The following is a 21,500-nucleotide window of genomic DNA, read 5'->3' as shown; positions in this document are numbered from 1 at the left end:
ACGGTGCCACTGGACGCCGAGGGGCTGACCGGAGTCAGCGCCACGGACACGTTTGGTCTCTAATGGAACACAGAGGAATTTCTTTATCCGAAAATTAAATTCGGTTCTGGATATATTGTCATTTCAGTGGTTGTGTTTCGGGGGGAGATAATATTTTGTGATTACACTTTCCCATAACTGTATACGCCCAGAAATAAACGCCATGAATTTACAGCATTTGCACAGACGCACGCGGTTTGCGTTATCGACTGGCGGCAGCGCGCGCAAGGGGAGTCGCGAGCTCAGCGCAATGCGCTGTGCGTCGTGTCCAGACAAAGCAGAGAGGAGACGCGTGCACCTAAAGAAGTCAGGAGGTGTTCATGGTGTGGTGAATTTTAGGTTATGATACCAGGTCAAAAGTCTGGGTAAAAAGAGGCGGAATTGATTAAAGTGTAGGACGCATCTTAATAAAGACAATTAAAACAGCAATACCAGCAGAACTCTTAGACACTTACATCCCATATAGACTAATCAAAACTGGTTTGAACATACTAATATGCACAGATGGTTCTGAACATTTTTACGCGACACCAATTTCTTGTGTAAACTTTTTTTAAGGATTAGCGTTTTTGGAGTAGTCTATCCCCAGCATACACCTTAGTGTATAATATTTATAAAATATGATATTTATAATATGCTACAATTAAACGATAACAGAACAATTGTAAATAAGAGAAACAAGTACTATGCTTAAAAAACAAATTCTCATGTAAATTATGAAGTTATTATTATGTAAGTTATTAAACGAATTTAACGAAAGCCAAATAAACACACGAAAGCCAAATCAGGAAAATTCCTGTAAACAGAATTTCAGGTCTGTAAGGCATCTGTTTTTATGTCAGGTTGAAGCTTTTCAACAACTCGCACATAATTACATGCTGCGTAATTTTACGCTATACATGCACGAAAGTAAAATATTTTTGCATGACCAAATTACAAATACAAACTGCAAATACACTAGCGTTTACGAACCTGCTGAAGTTGCCATGACTGCAGTGCTGGAACTGGAATGGGCTTCTCGACTTATCTGACGGGATGGGTGAGTCAGGGCTTTGTGGGGAGAAGCAGGCGGAAGGGTGAACCTATTTATGATGCCCCTCTAGTGATACACTCTGCCCTCTAGCGGCACAATCGAGCGCTGCATTACCTATAGACCAAGGGAAATAAATATCTCTGGCTCAGCCTTATCAAAGTTAATTGGCCCCCGACATAAAGTTGAGCCAATGCGGCGGTGCTTGCACCAAAGCGCCCCTTAGAGAAGCAAGGCAGGAAACCCTGCTGTTTACTTACACAAAACCGAAGGGTCGCAATGAGGACGTTTCGCCAGCTAAATCATAGCTACAAATATGAAAACAAGGGAAATATCAGCGTGAAGACTGATTCAGATTCAGATAACGAATTCGTTAGACATCCACTCACACTAAGTGAAGTGAGACTTTAGGGTTATCTGCTACTGGAGGTCCTACATTACTATTCCTCGATAACGCAAACTAGGCAGAGTAATCTAGCCCATGTCCTTCCCTTTAGGACAGACTTGAAGACCGTAAATACTTACTAACAGAAGTTTTCATGATGACCTGTAATATACTGCTATTTTACAAGAACCTTTAAAGAGACAAATCTACTACATTTTACAGAGGTTTACTGTAGTATAAGATTATGATAGTTTAGAAGTTCTTAATTGTCTTTTATTTATTCTCTATTCCTACTAGAGTTTCCTCATTTATAGCATTTTGCTATTTTAGTTTATATACATTATATATTTACATGTTTTTGTTAGCATATGTACTTAGGCCTACTAAAATGAATCACTGCATATTTTATTTCAAGTCCAAGTTTATTTGATAGAAAAGTCATGTCAGTCATGTCTTATTAATCAGAATGAATCAGATTCATTGCTTTTACAAACAATGAAAAGAATTTACAAAGTGTAAAAAAGGCTACAATTTAAAATCAATAGCAGCCTCAACATGACATCAATTAGACTTTAGAAAGTTTTTTAAAATTATTTTTACAAAAGACATCTTGTGCTGAACAGCCAAAAACTGGGTAAAACATATCAGGCAGAACTACACTACCGACTTCAGTAACTACCAAACAATAATCCCAACTATAATTTGTTGCCAGTCAGCTGCTTAAACTGATCCAGGTACCTTATCTATCTGGGGTTTAGGAGCACAGATGGCAGCGTCTGTTGGTATGAAATGGAGACTTACGAGATACAAAAAAAAATGACAAACACTCTGAAGAAACAGGTTTCCTTGCAGATGTTTGCCATCCTGCAGCTGACTGTGAGAGTCCCAGGGCTGGATTCTTCGTCCGGTGGAAACAAATGCTAGCGTGGCGAGGCATAAACAGAGAAATACCAGATGACTTCATGAAGTCAAACATCTGACCATAAAATTGCCAGTGGCAAATCTAATCTTAGAATTTGTCTGAATTAGTTCACCATAAAAGTTGTGACAGAAGTGCTTTATATAATGCATAGGTTGTGATGTACAATGCTTTGAAATATATATATATAGGGCCAAAAAAAGGTCTCCACCTGGATTTAACTAAGCAAATAGGTAAGAGCCCCCCATTGGATAATTACTGCATAGGTGATTATGTTTCAGCTGGCAGCAAGTTATTTAACCCTAACTGATGCAGTGAGTAGCTTCTTATTTGTTAAACAACCATGTCAAAACACACATCCTGTAGTCGTGGAAAAGATGTTAATCTGTTTCAGAAGGGTTAAATTATTGGCACGCATCAATCAGAGAAAACATCTAAGGAGATTGTTAAACTACTAAAATCAGGTTAAGAACTGTCCAGTGCATTATTAAAAAGTGAAGGGCAGTGGGGAAACATCATCTTCGAGGAAGGAATGTGGTAGGGAAAAAAATCTTGAATGATCGTGATCGGTGATCACTTAAAGGTGTGGTGAAATCAAATCGTAGAAAAACAACAGCAGAACTCAGGGATATGTTTAATAGTGAAAGTAAGAGCATTTCCACACGCACAATGCGAAAGGAACTCAAGGGATTGGGACTAAACAGCTGTGTAGCCTTAAGAAAAACACAGTGAGGCTAACCCGAAAATATGGCATCAATTTGCTAGGGAGCATAAAGATTGGACTCTGGAGCAATGGAAGAAGGTCATGTGGTCTGATGAGTCCAGATTTACCCTGTTCAAGAGTGATGGGTGCATCAGGGTAAGAAAAGAGGAGGGTGAAGTGATGCACCCATCATGCCTAGTGCCTACCGTACAAGCCTGTGGGGGCAGTGCTATGATCTGGGGTTGCTGCTGTTGGTCAGGTCTAGGTTCAGCAACGTTATGTGCCCAAAGAATGAGGTCAACTGACTACCTGAATATACTGAATGACCAGGTTATTCCATCAATGGATTTTTTCTTCCCTGATGGCTCGGGCATATTCCAAGATGACAATGCCAGGATTCATCAGGCTCAAATTGTGAAAGAGTAGTTCAGGGAGCATGAGACATCATTTTCACACATGGATTGGTAACCACAGACTCCAGACCTGAACCCCATTGAGAATCTTTGGGATGTGCTGGAGAAGACTTTGCACAGTGGTCCAAATCTCCCATCATCGATACAAGATCTTGGGGGGAAAATGAATGCAACTCTGGACAGAAATAAATGTTGTGACATTGCAGAAGCTTGTGGAAATGACACCACAGGGAACGTGTGCCATAATCAAAGCTAAAGGCGGTCCAACAAAATTTTAGTGTGTATGACCTTTTTTTTGGCCAGGCAGTGTATATAACACAGTGTAATGCATACGTTGCAATATGACGCATCATACCTTGCAGTAAAAGCTCAGGTACTCACCCACTCATTTGTTTTCTGCACCTTCTAGTATAATTTCTGCCTACAGTAAAGGGTTCATGCTGTTCTATTTATTGTCAGCCAAGTGTAATACACAAACACCTTTCATAAAGTCCCGCGCAAGCCAGCCAGTTTACGCTTCTTTCTAGCATGTGCACAGGAGAGAGCAGCTGTGTTGTGTTGCGAGTTCTTCCTCAACTCACCTCTACTTCTGGCCTCCTTTGCAACGGCACTTTCGACCTGCAGGAAAACACAAGACAACGAGAGTCAGTGAGCAGCAAGGCGAGACAATGAAAAAGAAAAACATACAAACAAACATGTGGATTTTGGAGCTTGGGACAACTGCCTGAACTGTCTGTTGAGGGGACCTTAGTGGGGCATGGAGATGGGTGTCGTAAGGGGCTGCTGTGTGGGGTATCTTGCAGAGCTCAAGTTGCCTCTATAGCATCAGACTCCTTGTTTTCATGGTAGGATGCACAGGCAGCCTGGAATATGTCTTTAATGACCTTTAATAGCATTACTGTTGATGAATGGTACACAGATCTCTCAAACATGCTGTTTAAGACACAGCTGATCACGTATTAATACCCCCCCCCCCCCCCCCCAACCACTGCAACGTCTATAGCTGGGCTGAATTTGGTGAGATGGCAAATCAAAGCTTTCAAGCATTAATGAAACTTAATGAAAGTTTATGAAAATTAATGAAAGTTAAATCTTTTGTGGTATCTCTGCTTTGTCTTGGTTTGTGTCATGTCGCTGGTCTGGGATTGGAAATGTAATGTAATTGGAAAGGATGTAGCATGTAGGATGAGAATTCTGACTCTGGCTTGAAGAAGTATCAATGTCCCAGACAACCTGTGTCTGCAGGTATCTGCCAGTCAGGTGTTGCAGGGTGTCACACTTTAGCTACAAGTGGGTTATCTGTTCGTGGTTTCCACAACATTTTTTCCAACATCCGAACTCCGGAACTCACCGATGGCAACGAAGATTCCCATGAAGAAGAAAAAGGCAGCGAAAGCCAGACCCACAATTCGAACAGAATCGTAGTCTGAAATAAGCAGACAAAGGAGGCATGAACAAAGTAAGCAGGAAATGTATTTGTGGCTACAATGATGATGTTTGGTGGGGAGAAGCTTCACTGTTGTGAAGCAACGTGTGAACTGGGACCAACTGCTGCAGAACTGTGCTGTTTAGCATATGACCCCATTCAGATCATTATATAATCATTTTAAGGTTATAGATATAATCTTAATTTAAACGTTTAATTTAAGATATATATATATATATATATATATATATATATATATATATATATATATATATATATATATATATGAATGATAATTTTATAATTTTATAAAGGAGCTTGTAAATATTGTTTATGAAAAGAAAGACGATGTATGTTAGTATATACAGTTGCAACCAACACCTTATTAAGTCTAGTAAAGTTAATTACAAACAACTGCGATCTATTTTCTGAGAGGTAATATTGACCTCTAAAGACGAGGAAGGGATCTGACACCATAAAACCAGATGATATGTTTGTGTATGTGTGTGAGATTCCTGGCAATAATAACACTGTACTGTAATTAAAGGTGTAGATGTAGTAAAAATTTATATACAAGATTTTGGATTAACAGGAAATGTTTCAGACAGACACCACTTCATTAGCTGTGCAAATACGGCTGTGCGATATGACCAAAATCTAATATCCTGATACAGGACATTTCATTTCCGGATAACGATACCATGATATTGTGATATATATCATGATATAGCATATGTTCCTTAAATTCATGGAATAATAGTAGCTTATAAAATGACCACATAGAAAAAAACCCAGTTGTACCCTGACCCTTTGGTTGCCCCTACGCTTGCAAATGTCCAGAAGAGCACTGGTGGAAGACACAATGATAACAAAGGCGCAACACTATTGCCCAACCAACCATTCTCATTCCTACTGGCTGACGATAATTACTGCAGACCACAGCCAGTGTTTGGTAAAAGTGCTTCAAGCACCTGTTAGTGGAAAACTCAAAAACATGTATTTTAGGAGGAGATATTTTATCATAGAGACTTTTTTTTCATAGGCATGGTTTGACAGGAAAACACTGGCACTTACACACATGTATACCCAAACACACACATACACAAACTGACACTAGCGTGTGTGGTTTGCAATTGTTTGCAAATGTACAAACTAGAGAGACCAATGATACTACAGAGCTCAACGCATCACATCCTCTCAACACAGGAAGCCTGTTTCCACCCTGCTTTTGTTAACTTAAACTGATCCACGTGTCTTTTATGAAATGCTCCTAAATCCTCATAACCTCAATGACTGCATTTTCAAAATGGTCTGAAATAAGATTCACATAAAAGTAAACGATTATAAGCCAAAGGCAGATTAAGACGTTACACAGATAGTACCTGGAGCTCTTTGCTAGGCTGTGCAAGGGACCGGCCCCCGAGGGCGATTGTTTTCCATCTGCTTCAGGAAAACAGAGGGAAAACGCAGACACTCCCTGACCTCCCCAGATGTTTCCTGAGGAGGGGGTCGCTCTCCTTCACCCAAGCTTTTGCGTGAACACCGCGTGTCCCAAAGGTGAGTTTCCCGAATCCCCAAATCACAACACATGCCCTTCGAGTTCACAGTGCATGCAGAAACTCGAGTAGCGACACATGAACAATTGTGTCAAAAATGGCAGGAAGGACCAGAGTGATGAGCACCCAAACAGGTGCAGACCACTCCTTCACCAACACACCATCGCTTTTCATCTGTCTGTCATATATGTGTGTGTGGAATCTCTCTTCTCTCCATCTCTCTCTCTCTCTCTCTCTCTCTATATATATATATACATATAATATATAGAAAATGGGGGAAAAAAAATCAAAATAAATATATATATATATTATATATATATATATATATATATATATATATATATATATATATATATATATATATATATATATATATATATATATAATATACATATATATTCTCTGAATAGATGTAATTTATCCCCACTTACCATAATGAAATGGGCTGTCGTGGTCTGATGGGAAACAGAAATGAATAAAGAAACTTGAAACTAAACTTCATGACTCTCCAGTTGCAGGCTAACAAACTAGCAACTCGAAATGCGAGTAGCGACACATGAACAAGCGTGTCAAAAATGGCAGGAAGGGCCAGAGTGATGAGCTCCCAAACCGGCACAGACCACTCATTCACCAACACACCATCGCTTTTCATCTGTCTGTCATATATGTGTGTGTAATCTCTCCCTCTCTCTCTCTCATTATATATATATATATATATATATATATATATATATATATATAAAAATAATAATAACATACATATATATTCTCTAAATAGATGTAATTTATCCCCACTTACCATAATGAAACGGCCCCTCACGGTCTGATGGGAAACAGAAATGAATAAAGAAACTTGAAACTAAACTTCATGACTCTCCAGTTGCAGGCTAACAAACTAGCAAAGTGAGCTCATATACACATACACACGTCTGAACTATTACAAATGCAAATGTCCAAAAAAACTAAGCTTATTTCACCCCCCCTACCCCCAAATCCACATTCAGTCCTAAGCATTCAGAAGCCTCCACCATCCTTCCCTAGCATGGGATGGTTGTTCTGAATGTGGTGTGGGGTTCCATGGTATGACTGCCTTAAGGCGACCTCACTACACTGCATTCGGAAGGGCAGGCCCCTGGTAATCTCCCCGCACCGTGTCAGCAGTCCACTGGTATTCCGCCGTGTCAGGCCTCGTGTAATAGCACGTAGAGGATGAAAAGGCTCCATTGGCAGGAGACCATCGTAAACGTTTCCCTTTACCTGCTGAGGCTCAAGCCCCAGCGTTTCAAAAACTCCGACACACGCAGCCGTGCATAAGACAGATGGCTCTTCTCTGGCACGAACACAATTCCAGGCTCTGAATTAAGAGACATAAAGTACATGTGATGTCAGAAGGGTCTTACCGTTGTTGTCATCCATCGTAGAAGCTGGACAGGAAGCAAAGAAGAGATTATTAATCAAATGTTAAAAGTGTTTTTATTGCACTGGCATAAGTAACGGAAATGTTTAAAGTGCCAGTGCAGAAAATCTCTTGATATAATTTTATTACTGATTTCCAAATGATTTAAGCTTCTGTTCTTTGACCTGTATCTCTGGGCATTACACTGTATCACTGGACACCAAAACGTTTGGTGTCAAAATTATTGTTTTTTTCCTGCTATTCATGTCATAGATCTCCTTTGTGTTACACATTTTGCCATCTGAGGACCAGCAAAATGTGCACACAATGTTGCATTTGTTTATTTATTTATTTTTTGTTTAGTTTTGCCATTACAGTGAACGTATCTGTACATCACCGGTTGTATATCAGTAGTGAGAGACACGCACAGTCACTACAGCAATACCTTTGCAAAGCAGATGCAAGTTTATGGGACACAGGGATGACAGGGATCGCACAGGGATGACAGGGATCGCACAGGGAGGGCAAAAGGCTCACACAGGGAGGGCACTTTAGACTTTGGATAACCTTCTGCTGTATTTCTGACATCCCCAAACAACACAGATGGTGTAATTGTTGGACTAGCAAGACCTCAATAATGAGCAAATCTATCGATTGCAGATCATCCACCATTCAAAAAGTTCTGTGCTTGTGTTGGGATTTCAAAGTGCTCTTACAGCCGATCAAATGATGTCCTTGCAGGAGCACCAAACTAATTCCAAGTCTGGGAATACTGCAAAGGTCATGATGTTCTCAGAAATCCACTGGGATTGTAACATGAGCTTAAACACTAGACTACATAGCGATTCAAATTCTAATGCCAGTCATCACTCTGTATTAGCCAAACAGATTTAACCGCTCACTCATGCACGTCCTGTGACAAAGCTGAAGTGAGTACAAATAAATCTTCTGTTCATGTTTCAGACCCATGTAGCATTTTACAATGTTTCCAGTCAGTGGCTTCCGTGATTCCAGTCAGTAGCTTCTGTCATTCCGATCAGTGGCTTTTAGCAAAAGTTCGACTTCACCACAACTTTGCTTTCAACTTCACCTGCGCCGACTGCCAAGCAAAGCACTGGGTGTGTTGCAGTGCATGCGTCGTGCAGGTATTCAGTGTAGCCTGGAGACGGATACGTGGAATCACGCTGCAGATTCCCACAGCTCCAAACTCCAAAGCAAGTCTCTGCGCAGCCAATGAGGTGCAGAGCCAACGCCATTCATTACTGCGCTCAAACGTGCCTCGGCTGAGAATCAACACACTTACCTGGCATTTCCCTGCCAAATGCTGACCCTGCACAGATACACACACACGTGGGCCAAGAAAACAGCGTTAGGGCTACGACGCTCAAATGACCTCTTAGTGTGGGAGCAGTATAAACAGTGTAGTATTATCCCCAAACTGGGCTGTTAGCGCTGCGACGCTCAAATGACCTCTTAGTGTGGGAGCAGTATAAACAGTGTAGTATTATCCCCAAACTGGGCTTACTCTGTTTAAGGGGAGATCAAGCTTGTTTCTAAATGGAGAAGTGGGCGGGGAAACAGTTCTAGATTGGAGGTACTAGATTTTGTTGACTTTGTCGAAAAACAGGTTGAATGATTGAATTGGGTAAAAGGTTGGAAAGTTTGCAATGAGAGAAAGATAGGCCTAGTTCATAACATTGTTATGAACAGATATGTAGGTGCATATGAAAACAGAATAATGCAGTGCAATATGTTGCGTATACACACATATTTTACTCGGTGGGTTGTGTGTGTTATATGTGCATGTAGAGCCTGTTTGGCTCTGCTGTAACTCTTTCACGAGAACAGAGAACTCTGGGAAAGACTCACCAAGAGCTGGAACTATACAGCAACAATAGAACAGCACTGCTATACACAGATCCATCTTATCTGAAAAACAGAGAAACAGTCTGAGACATGCGCGCACACACACACACACACAGACACACACACTTCAGTTGGGAGGGCTTTGGTGCTCTGCTGAATTTCTCACATCCACTCACAGTTCTTGTGAGTTTTTAAGAACTTGTTTTGACAAAAGTATATGAATATTTAACTGGCAATAGCATATAGACCATTTCAAGCATGTCACTGTTAAATTCTAGATTTTGAGCAAATAAAATAGTTTGTCACGCTGGCACATTGGAAAGTTGCCCTTCTACCCTCCACATCTTTTCTTAGTTTTCCATTCCGTTCCATTTCCCTTTCAACAAACATGCAGCCTACATCCTTGTTTCCTATACCTTCTCCGTTTGGACTCATATCAAGGGTTTGTCATACGAGGGTATGTTATGTGTTTGATGAGCTGTGTCAGGTGTGGTGGAAGCAGGAAAACATGCCCTGTGTTAAAGGGGCCAGTGCCCAAAGGCTGACAGATGACCGGTAAGCAGAGTATTACATAATTCTAGGGAGTTTTTCCTTGCCACTGTCGCCCTTCACTTGCTCACTGGGGGCTTGGACTCGGACGGTTGTAAAAAAAAAGAAAGAAAGAAAGAAAGAAAAAAAAAAGCACTATATAAATAAATTTGACTCTGATATTTGACTTAATTACACAAGCCTACAGCTATAGGATAAAGAGACAAGGCACTACATGTACTGGCAGAGCTGGGACAGCTTTTCCCATTAATATCCACACTTGTTGCCATATTATAACTCTGGGTTTGACCCTAATTAAAACCATGAGGAAAATAATTGAGAAAAATTTAATTAATTACCTAGGCAATCAAGATGGCCAAAAAGCAGATTTGGGCTACGTACTGACAGTCACAAATTGCGTGATGGTTTATATTGTTATAGTTATTCTACAGTACAGTACATGCGCGTTATAGCAGACCCCTGCAGCCACGGAGCTCTCAGTTTGTGTGTCCAGCAAGCTTTGGGGTGGTCACTTACACGATCCCAGCATGCTTCTGAACTCCTGTAGCTAAGAAAGGAAACCGGTCTCTATTTCCAGACCGGCACCTCAAACATGGCTAGGTACCAGGCAGCCGCGGCACGGCGCCAGGGGCTGGAATGCTGCACGAACGAGTTTACGGTCAGCGCGTTACAAACGTAAGTGACTGTGACTCCAGATCAACTCATTCTCATCACGAAGCGGAGTTTCACGGGTTTCACTGTTTACATGCTCAAAATGCACATGTCTCATGACAAAGGGGCGTTCAAAGTTGGCAGCAGCAAAAACAGTTCATATTTATTATTGCTTTAGAGTATACTTGATGTTAATACACTAAAAATATGCCCCTTATTTATTGTTCACTTAGGCTCGGTCTTTTCAATTTAAAAACCGCAGCGTACATAAAATATGCCATACATATTACTATTGATTAAATCTGTCGAATGCGATCAGTGCTGTAGGTTTTCAAAATAAGTCTAGGAGTAACGTGAGCTAGCTCCGGGCTGCGGCACAACGAAAAACATTAGGAAAGGGAATTTGTCCCGAATACTACTGGAAATAGTTAGAAATGTCACTGACAGCTCGTAGTCTACGGTACACTGGCAGAGGAACAGTCTGCACCAGGACGCGAAAGCCACGAGGATTTTAAAACCTGCAATCCTTTCAAAACAGACCGACTAGATTTCTTTGTGGAAAATGTTAACAAGAGAAACTTACCGGTTAGGCCAACACTTAACGCCAGAACTGTGATGTTCGTTTTGAAAGGAGGCGAATCACGACTTTTCTTTAAGTTCACCTAAAGTCTGTACAAGTACATGCAACTTGCAAAGCGCTTTATTAAAGATAAGCTCGGCTGTAAATGAGCGATGTGAAGCGCAGACTCCAGTATATCAGGCTTCTTCGGCACCTACTGCTACCTACGACTCTGCAGTTACTTCTGCACCTTTTCAGATAACGCACGTTTCATAATCCAGATCAGTAGCCCAGCCACTGAACGACCAGCAACAGACGTGGGCGGGGATCGGGGTGTGGGTGTGGGTGTGGGTGGGGGTGATGATGGTGGTGTTGCTAGAGGTTGCGGGGGGACTGCGTCCAGTATGCGGAAGTTTCCTGTCGAGACCATCATTTTGTCATGTGCGCTTAGAAAATAGATATCTGGATTCATGAATCATTTTAACCGAGCAGATCTATCTTACGGTACTTAGTCCCAGATATTAATGGATATTGAGGAAACATTCATCAGTAAACCTGCTACAGGTTTCGCATTGAATTCCATAAATTCCAGTGTGACGTATGCAACTGCTTATACTGCCTTAAATGAAAGGACTTTATTTTTATCACATATTACTTTTTATATGTGTGTCCAGCGAGGTAACACGAACTATGCCACAGATTAAATTTATCGTGCAGTGAGAAAAGCATAAGTAACAGATATGTGGTACACGTGGTAAAAAAAAAAAAAAAAAAAGAACTACTTTTAGCGCGCTCAAATCAAAATGACGATTAAAACATTTGGGTTGTACTGAGCAAAACTGGGGAACACAGCTAACGGAAAGAGCCAGCGAACCACAGGCGCATGCGGGCAGAGCATGGGTAAAAGAGGCAAAACACACACGCACGCACACACACACACACACACACACACACACACACACACACACACACACACACACACACACACACACACTCTTCCTCATGCAAACATGTATGTGTGAACGGACACTCCCACATAACCACTCAAACACACACAAATGCCCATATACATACACATGCTCACAGTGAGAAGAGAAAGACGGTCAGGGAACAGGACAAGGCCCCACCATCCAACAGCCCTCCAGCAAAAGAGCCACGTGCATGAGAGAGTTAGCTATGAATACGACAGTTACCATACAACGATATACGACAAAGAGATATAACTTATAAAACTTGGGTGGAATAAAGAGAAAAGCAAGAATAAAGCCCCCATACACTGAAGAAATGATGGGGGGAAATGGAATAGATGAACAAGTAACCACGAGGAGGCAAAATGACAACGCTACAGGACACCCACGGGAAACACATAAAGTGGCTATAGTAATGGTACCTGTTCGAAACAGCAGTTTAAACACCAGGCACAGTCGCATGACTGCAAGGGTTCAGTAGTTAATTTCCACTGAGTCATTGCCTGAGAGGAATTTGTTTTGGTACTGCACAAACACAAACAACAAACCGCCACACTTGCATTGTCTAAGAAATCTCTTAGAATACATTAAAACACATTAATATATCTCATAAAAAACATTAAAATACATGAATATAGAAAAAATTGTCAAGATTGTGAGGTGGAGTTGAACAGTCTTATGGCAGAAGGGTGAAGTTGTTATGGAACGGAGAAGTCCTACATAAATAAGCTTTTGCCAGAAGGGAAGGAAAAAGGTCCTGGTTGGCTGTGACTTGCATGAACTTCCAATACCACTTTTTCCATTCCACTGATTTATATAGAAGCAAAAGTATGCTGAGATCACAACCAGGGATTTTAGAAGCAGTCTGCACCATTCTCCAACCGTTCTCTCTCGTGTGCTGTTGAATTACCATACCAGACACGTACTGAAAAGGTCAATACACTTCCCATGCCAGCTTTGTGAAAGTGTAGCATACCAGCTCCAGTCAGGCCAAATTTCCTGAGCTGTTTCAGAAAGAAAAGGCTTTGATGAACTTTTCCTAGCAAGTCAGCAGTGTATTGCTGAAGTGACATACTGGTGGTTGTCCCCTGGAGCGTAAAAGTTTTAGCTCATGCCACCGCATGATCATAATGGCCAGAGGTAGAGCCACATTCCTTCTCCTGAAGTCAACCACCAAATGCAATGTCTTAGCCACACTGATTTAAATGAGTTATGTGACCAATATTAAATCTCAATAGCAATGAACCAGCGGGGGAGGCAGTTAGGGCAGATGCAACAAAGCGAACATGAAGCGCCTTTCTGAATATAAACATGGCCTGGTAGGTCTATAGGTGTGAATGTGAAACTGTCATGCCAAATGGTGGTTAGCCGGTGTCGCTGGTTTTCCAGTTTTTTATTTTTTCCCAGAACTTTTAAGTCCAGTTTTTAATTCAAAATTATTTTTTTTGCAACAGCTTCACTTTAAATGTAAATGTAACATCTCAACATGTTGGACACTGGATTTTGTACACATTTTAAGTGATAACAGCAGTCATTGCCTTGTATGGCAACCAAAGCAGAATGTTCCAGTGTAGCGTGTAGGTGAGAATGACATCTGTATCACAGAGTGGCGACGTGGACAGCAGAGGATGAGACCAAGACTTGAGATGGTGCTTGGAATTTGTCCAGTGTCTCAACCTTCTAACAGTCTTTGCTATAATACCACCCAACATGTAAAAACATAACATAGCTGTCTGCTGAACCTCTGCAGCAACTTTGACAGTATATTTATTACCTTAAAAAAAACCCAGAAATAATAAATTTAGAAAGCCCTCAAAACCTCCTTTAGAGCAGAGTTTTTTTGTTTTCAAACGATAATTCTCCAACCATTAAGCGTTTACTATGCATTTCTGTTCAACAATGAGTTGCAAACCTCACTGTAAATTCATTTGGAAAGTGATTCTTAACATATGGTTATATATTGTACAACACATCCTGCCCAGAAGACATGTACTCAATACCAGTTTCAGTCCACATGATGGCAGTTTGAGACCATAACGGATTATGGCTGGCTAGACATCATTTCAGTTTTATTCATTGGGCATCAAACGAGAACATTTTCGCATTTTGTGACATCTGTCGTATTTTGGTAAAGCCACTTCTTACACCTAGGCCTTGCTGGATTCACCCAGCCGCCTTAAATGACCCTGGTAAACAGCTCTGTTCGTACCAGACTTCTACATTAGACTCACACAGCCGACAGAGAGCGCACTACCGAATTCACCTCTCCAACGACAAATACTAAGCGGTAGGAAGACTACATTGATTTTCTCCGATTTTAATTGTCTTCTTTAGGATATGTGATAGAATCGAATTTGTTTCTAGAAACAATAACATATGATTTGTATAGGCAAATTAATTTGAAAATTAAACTAAATAAACCCCAACGACAAATACTAAGCGGTAGGAAGACTACATTGATTTTCTCCGATTTTAATTGCGTTCTTTAGGATATGTGATAGAATCGAATTTGTTTCTAGAAACAATAACATATGATTTGTACAGGCAAATTAATTTGAAAATTAAATTGAAAATGTCACTACTACACGTCTTAGCCTACTGTGACAAATTGTAACCTAACTAATACTAACTGAACTCTTTAACCGTCGTAAACCATTTAAGCGCCGTTTAAATGTCAGGATATTCAAAACTAACAATCTAGTCAGACGTTTTCTAGAAGTGTAATATAGTTCTTTGGTGTAATTTACTGAGTCACTCAATGAATGGATGGATGGATGGTATTTATTTAAAAAGTTAAATAGGTCAATACTCCTACCAGTTTTCCACCGTAGCCCACCGAACATATCAAAATGTTACCTCTAGCTTGTCATAAATCTAACCTAATGTAGGCTATTCTTACTTGCTTAAATGAGCGTAGGTGCTTAATTATAATTGTCACTAAACAAAAATCAGCCTATTTATCATAAACAACTAGATAACACACCCGCTATTAACGGAAGATGTCCCTACAAAACTATAAGTTATGTTCCCGCGCGGTGGAATATGGCGGCTAAATAAATAGCCAGACTTTGTGAAGCATACAATGACGTCATCACATACATATATATATATATATATATATATATATATATATATATATATATATATATATACATACATACACACACACACACACACACACACACACACACACACACACACACTCTCTCTCTCTCTCTCTCTCTCTCTCTCTCTCTCTCTCTCTCTCTCACACACACACACACACACACACACACACTGCAGATCAAAATTAGAGAACAACACACAATTTCCTAAATGTCAATGTCACTGTGTAGTCCTATGTGAATTTATCCTAACAGGAGTAAAAGAGCAGAATTTTAATCTTATTTCATGAGTTGTATATATTATAAAGCACATTATAAAAAACTTAAATGAGATAATTGAAAAAGAACACTGATCAAATTTAGAGAACACTTTCAGATACCTGCAAGTTATTGGTGTTAATCTGGCACCTGGTGCTAATTTCCGTAATTAACTGACAAACCCTATTTAACTGGCAGCCTAAGTTTCCAGTTTTCACTGACTTTGCAAGATGGTGAGCCGTTCCAAAGTGAATGAAACCCTCTGGCAGCAGGTTGTCCAGATGAAGGCCAAAGAGGTGACCCTATTAGCCACCCTCAACCAGTCTCCTCCAACTCACAAAGCGGGCAATATTCTGCACCTGATCTTCACCCAGACCACCACAACATCGGACATCAGTCACCCCCCTCACTCACTCTCCTCATCAGTGAATCTTCTGTGCCCTCTCTCCTCTAGACCTGTTGTGTCCTACCCACCTGCCCCCTGGCTAACAGAAACACTTTGCTGCCCCAGGAGAGAACTAAGGACTGCAGAGAGGCGGTGGAGGAAATCTCATGTAGATTCCGACCTCAGCCAATACCAGTCTCTCATTTCCAAGTTTTCACTGGAAGTAACATCTGCAAAGTCATCCTACTACAGAGAGAAATTTAAATCAGCATCTGATCCATGCAAGCTCTTCACTATTTTTTCTTCTCTCCTTAATCCTCCCCCTCCTTCCTCATCTCTTACTCTGGAGGATTTTATCACCTTCTTTGAGCAGAAGGTTGCAGCAGTCCTCTAGTCCTTTTCCTTTGTTCCTACTCCTCCAACCAATGTGCATTCTCCAACATCCAACTCTCTGACTTCTTTTTCTCCTTTCTCCTCAGGTCTTCTCCAGCAATCTGACTACATGTCTGCTGGATCCAATTCTTTCCACACTGTTCCAGACAATCTAAAGAGATCTGCTTCCTTTCATCTGTCATCAACAACTCCTTATCTTCTGGATATGTGCCTACTGCATTCAAAACTGTGAGGGTGCTACCAATCCTCAAGAAGGCCACACTTGACAGCTCCAGTGTTACCAACTACAGACCAACATCACTTCTCTCTGTCCTCTCAAAAGCCCTCGAACAAGCAGTTTATAATCAATTGTCTCTCTCACCCAGAACCAGCTGCATGATCCTAATCAGTCTGGCTACAAACCAGCACATTCTACAGAAACGGCCCTCAGCAGTGACTGAGAAACTTCATGCTTCTAAAGCTGCCAAACTGTCATCTGTTTTGATTCTTCTAGACCTTTCAGCAGCCTTTGACACAGTGAACCACAACATTCTTCTCTCCAGGCTTGGTGTTACTGGCTCTGCATGGAAATGGTTTCAGTCCTATCTGGATGGACGGTCCTATCAGGTGACATGGAGAGGATCCACATCCAAACCGTGTAGACTCTCTACTGGTGTTCCACAAGGTTCAGTATTAGGCTCTCTTCTCTTTGTATACTCATTCTCTTGGTGATGTAATATCTTCTCATGGTTTCTTCTACCACTGCTATGCTGATGACACTCAATTATTTCTTTCTTTTCCACCCTCTGACATGCAGGTCTCAAGCTGTATCTCAGCATGCTTGACTGATATCGTGTCACGGATGACAGCCCACCACTTGAAGCTCAACCCCAATAAAACTGAGCTTCTGTTCATCCCAGGTACTTACAAACCCTTACCATGACCTCACAGTTTCCTTTGAGAACTGCCTGGTATCACCATCTGAAGCTGTCCATAGCCTGGTCATAACTTTGGACAACCAGTTGTTCTCAACTCATGTTTCTAATCTAACCCAGTCTTGCAGATTCCTCCTTTGTAACATAGGAAGGATTCAGCCCTTTCTCTCACAGGAAGCTGCCCAGATGCTTGTGCAGTCTCTTGTGATCTCAAAGCTCCACTACTGCAACTCACTGCTTGCTGGTCTTCCTCTAAGAGCCATCAAACCTCTACAACTTGTCCAGAATGCAGCAACATGAATCTTCTGAAGTTCACATATGTTACTTCACTGCTGTGCTCCCTTCATTGGCTACCTGTAGCTGCATGCATCAGATTTAAAACCTTGATGCTTGCCTACAAAGCCAAAAATGGACCAGCCCCTTCATACATGAGGTCAATGGTCAAAGCCTGATCTGTACTTTGAACCTCAAGTACGGCTCGGCTTGAAATACCTTGCTTCAGATCTCATGGACGACAAGCATCGAGACTATTTTCTGTCCTGGCTCCAAGATGGTGGAATGAACTCCCACTTGCTGTCTGGACAGCAGAGTCCCTTGCAGTCTTCAAACACAGACTGAAGACCCATCTATTTGCACAATATTTAAAGGACAACTGAAACTGCTCTCATTGACTGACTAAATTGGTACTTATTGTAGGGTATTTGTTTAACAAACTCTAGTACTTATTGTTTAGTACTTATCATTGATTTATCTTATGTATGTTGTACTTCTAGGTATCGGCATTCATCCCTGTTTTGTATTTTTGTCTACATTTCCTTATGCACCCTTGTTCCTTTCCTCAGTTTGGACAGACACTCACAACCATTTCACTGTATTATACCATGTATGTGACAAATAAACCAAACTTGAAACTAGTTCATTGGTATGTTTGATTCTAACCTACTGTACTAGGATATAGTCCGAGTAAATGACAAAGCACTTTTGTAAGTTGCTCTGGATAAGAGTGTCTGCTAAATGCTGTAAATGTAAGTTGGTTTTTCCAAGTCTGTGATTTCTAGAATATTGCATCTTTACATCACGAACTCATTCAAGTCCCCCCAAGAAGGCTGGTCACCCATGGAAGGCAAATGCAAGAGGGGACAGGATAATGCGGATAATCTCCATGGCTAATCAGTTCAACAGTGCAGCTGGAATTGCTCGCCATTTCAGCACTGAACAGGTTAAGGATCTGTCTCATCATACAGTGTCTTGACGTTTAAGAGCATTTGGACTGAAAGCCCACTTTGCAGTGACCAAACCTCATTAGCAGAAAGAGTCAAAAGGCTAGACTAACCTTTGCTGAGGAGCATGTGTGGACTGAGAAGTGGTGGGAAACATTATGTTCGTTGACAAACTGGGGAAAGACTGAACCCAAAGTGTGTAAAGAAGTCAGTGAACGGTTGAGGAGGAAGTGTCATGGTTTGAGGAATGTTTTCGGCAGCAGGAGTTGGACATCTCATACAGCTACAGGGCAGAGTGAAAGCAAGTGTGTATCAGTGTGTATCTTTAACAACACATGGTTCCTTCTTTGCATTCATCACTCAGCCAGCAATTTTCATGCAGGACAGTGCCCCCTGTCACACAGCAAAATGGGTAAAGCAGTTCATTGAAACAATGAAACCCAACCCAGAGTCCTGATCTAAACCCAATACAAAACCTCCAGAAAATCCTTGGTGACAAGTTTATGGCCAAGAAACCCACAAGTCACCAAACTGTGGAAGAGACTGCAAGAAGAGTGGACCAAAATCACACCAGAGTAGTGTGAGAGACTAGTAATGTCCTGTGGCCACAGATGTGCTGAAGTTATTTAAAGCAACGGCCTGTACACTTCCTACTGATTTGGTGACTGTTGTAACCTTCAGAAAATGTAATTTTCTGAAATGGAATCTTTCTCTGTGCTCCAGTCATTGCTGTTCTCTAATGTTGGTCATTGTGTTTTCTGCAGAATAAAGATTTTATGTTGAAATATCTTGGTTATTTTGTAAAACACTGTTCTAGTGGCATGGTATACCCCTAACAAAAAATCCTTCAAATGTTGACTAATGATTACATTATGAGCTGGTTTTCTTTGCAGTATTTGTGGTCTAAAATTTCTGTAACTGTTTTCTTATTTTGACCATTAGTCATTTTCATTAAAAAAAAACAAAACCATGCTCTGAAATACAATATTTTTATCTGGAATTTGGAAGAAATGTTGTCAGTAGGTTATAGAATAAAACAAAACTGCTCAGCCTGGCCAAACAAACCCATCAATTGTAAAACTAAAGAAACTGAATTTTCTCTTTTTTCTTTTTTTCCCCAGAGCTGTATATTATTTTTATTTATATATTTATTTATTTTTCTCCCCAAAAATTGTATTAAAAATTGTATCAAAGAAACAAACATTTCACACAGAGGTCCTTCATCAGCTGTATAAACTTGTGCATAAATACACATGTGGGGTTCTTCTAAGATCTAGCGTTAATGAGAATTGTGAATTAGCATATTTGACGGCAAGGCGGTTCTTGGCTAAAACGGGAAGGGGTCAGGACAAACGAGACGTGTCATGCTTGTTGATGCACTGTCAGCCATTACTATAGAGGACAGTGACTGTCAACATCACAAACTGTTAAGTTGCAAAAATTTACTTTTGAAGGTTTGTCATTGCACATAAAACAGTAATAAGCAGGGAACATAACTCTTTATTTTTGCTAATGAAACAGACCATTAGTAGTTTTTTCTTTGAAGAACAGTTCTATGTCTTGTACAACTGCAACAGATCTGGACCATTTACAGTATTTATCTGACACTTTTATCCAAAGTGACTTACAATTATAACTGAGTACAACTTGAGCAATTGAGGGTTAAGGGTCTTGCTCAGGGGCCTAATGGGCCACTTGGCAGTGGTGGGGCTTGAACCAGCAACCTCCCCATTACAAGTCAAGTACCTGAACCACCGGATAATTATACATAAGAGAAAATTCCATATAAGAGAAATTTGTCCTAAATCACTTGTAAGGAGAGTTTAAGAAGGAATATAATTAAAAGAAGAAAAAATATCTATGAAAGGTCTCTGACAGTAGTTCAAATTCATCCAAAGAACAAGAACAAGTCCAAAGCCTTTTTCTGATATGCTGCTATAGAGTCTGTTGAAAGCACAGAAAGAGGCCAGGATGACACGAAAAAGAAGCTTTTGTTTGTGGTTTCACAACGTGAAAAATGAAGAAGTCTTGTTATTATTCTTATTATTTCCAGAAACTACAAAAGAGACACGTTGTTTTTGCAACTTTGGTGAGTTTTAAGATTATATTAGCTGTAGGATTTATCATATCCCTAAAATCCTCTACAAGAAAGAGCGTAAACATAGAGAAGGAAAACACAGACAAGGCAAACATTAACAGGACACGTACAACAAACACTGATTGCAGAACAAGACAATAAGATTAAGCCTGAAAAACAGGAGGGGAGGAATTGAGTGGGAGTGAAAAAGTAGTCTTCTAAAGACAATGTTACAGTCAGGAATGATAAACTCCCCTTTTTTCCTGGTTTGTTTGGGAATGTTTGCATGCTCAACACAGCATACTGCAGATAATCCCTTCATGTGTTTGAATCAACTATGGATGCGAATCCTTTAGCCGTATCCTCTACCTGGACATGCCCATTCAACATTCGGGGGCAGGATCACTGTGAGGAATCTTGTTTTGATTCAAACTAATCTCCTGTAATTTTTGCCATCTGTAACACTGCAGTAAACAGCACTGAACCGACACTAACATATCAACTACATTACATTTATATTTCAGTCTAATGGACATACCTTCACCTGTGTGTTCTGAACACGTGTACCCAGTAAGCAATAAGACTGAACTGCCAAGTAGCATGCATGAAACTAATTATGGAGGTTAGAGAAGTGTTTACATCATAGGTATAGGCTTTGTTTCCAGGATGGAGGGCAAGGTCAGTTAAGC

The 21,500-nt window shown here is 40.6% G+C and overlaps 1 protein-coding gene and 1 long non-coding RNA gene across 8 annotated transcripts; one reads left to right on the top strand and one right to left on the bottom strand.

Annotated features, from left to right (window-relative positions):
• Nucleotides 1–1,857: 1,857 nt before the first annotated feature.
• fxyd6l (FXYD domain containing ion transport regulator 6 like) lies at nucleotides 1,858–11,789 on the bottom strand. Of its 6 annotated transcripts, none has more exons than XM_035531158.2 (9): nucleotides 11,596–11,781; nucleotides 9,737–9,796; nucleotides 9,171–9,197; nucleotides 7,872–7,895; nucleotides 7,271–7,294; nucleotides 6,903–6,926; nucleotides 4,841–4,915; nucleotides 4,071–4,107; nucleotides 1,858–2,374 (listed from the first exon to the last, which is right to left on the bottom strand). In XM_035531158.2, exons 2-8 carry the CDS (start codon nucleotides 9,789–9,791, stop codon nucleotides 4,073–4,075), a joined length of 264 nt encoding a protein of 87 aa, XP_035387051.1. In that variant the 5' UTR covers nucleotides 9,792–9,796; nucleotides 11,596–11,781; the 3' UTR covers nucleotides 1,858–2,374; nucleotides 4,071–4,072. The 6 variants fall into 6 exon arrangements, with proteins under 6 accessions (XP_035387051.1, XP_035387050.1, XP_035387049.1 ...); XM_035531157.2 differs by having other exon boundaries at nucleotides 11,517–11,779; XM_035531156.2 differs by having other exon boundaries at nucleotides 9,737–9,816; nucleotides 11,517–11,778.
• Nucleotides 10,822–18,428, top strand: LOC145651155 (uncharacterized). 2 transcript variants are annotated; one of them, XR_014116926.1, is made up of 3 exons: nucleotides 10,822–10,957; nucleotides 16,687–17,264; nucleotides 17,397–18,428. It is a non-coding gene; the product is annotated as an uncharacterized LOC145651155 (long non-coding RNA). The 2 variants fall into 2 exon arrangements; XR_014116925.1 differs by lacking the exon at nucleotides 10,822–10,957 and adding an exon at nucleotides 14,625–14,747.
• Nucleotides 18,429–21,500: the final 3,072 nt, after the last annotated feature.

This window comes from Electrophorus electricus, chromosome 14 (assembly GCF_041902795.1).
Source record: "Electrophorus electricus isolate QZ-2024a chromosome 14, ASM4190279v1, whole genome shotgun sequence".
NCBI classification, from domain to species: Eukaryota; Metazoa; Chordata; class Actinopteri; order Gymnotiformes; family Gymnotidae; genus Electrophorus; species Electrophorus electricus.
This window is presented reverse-complemented; position numbering and strand designations above follow the sequence as displayed.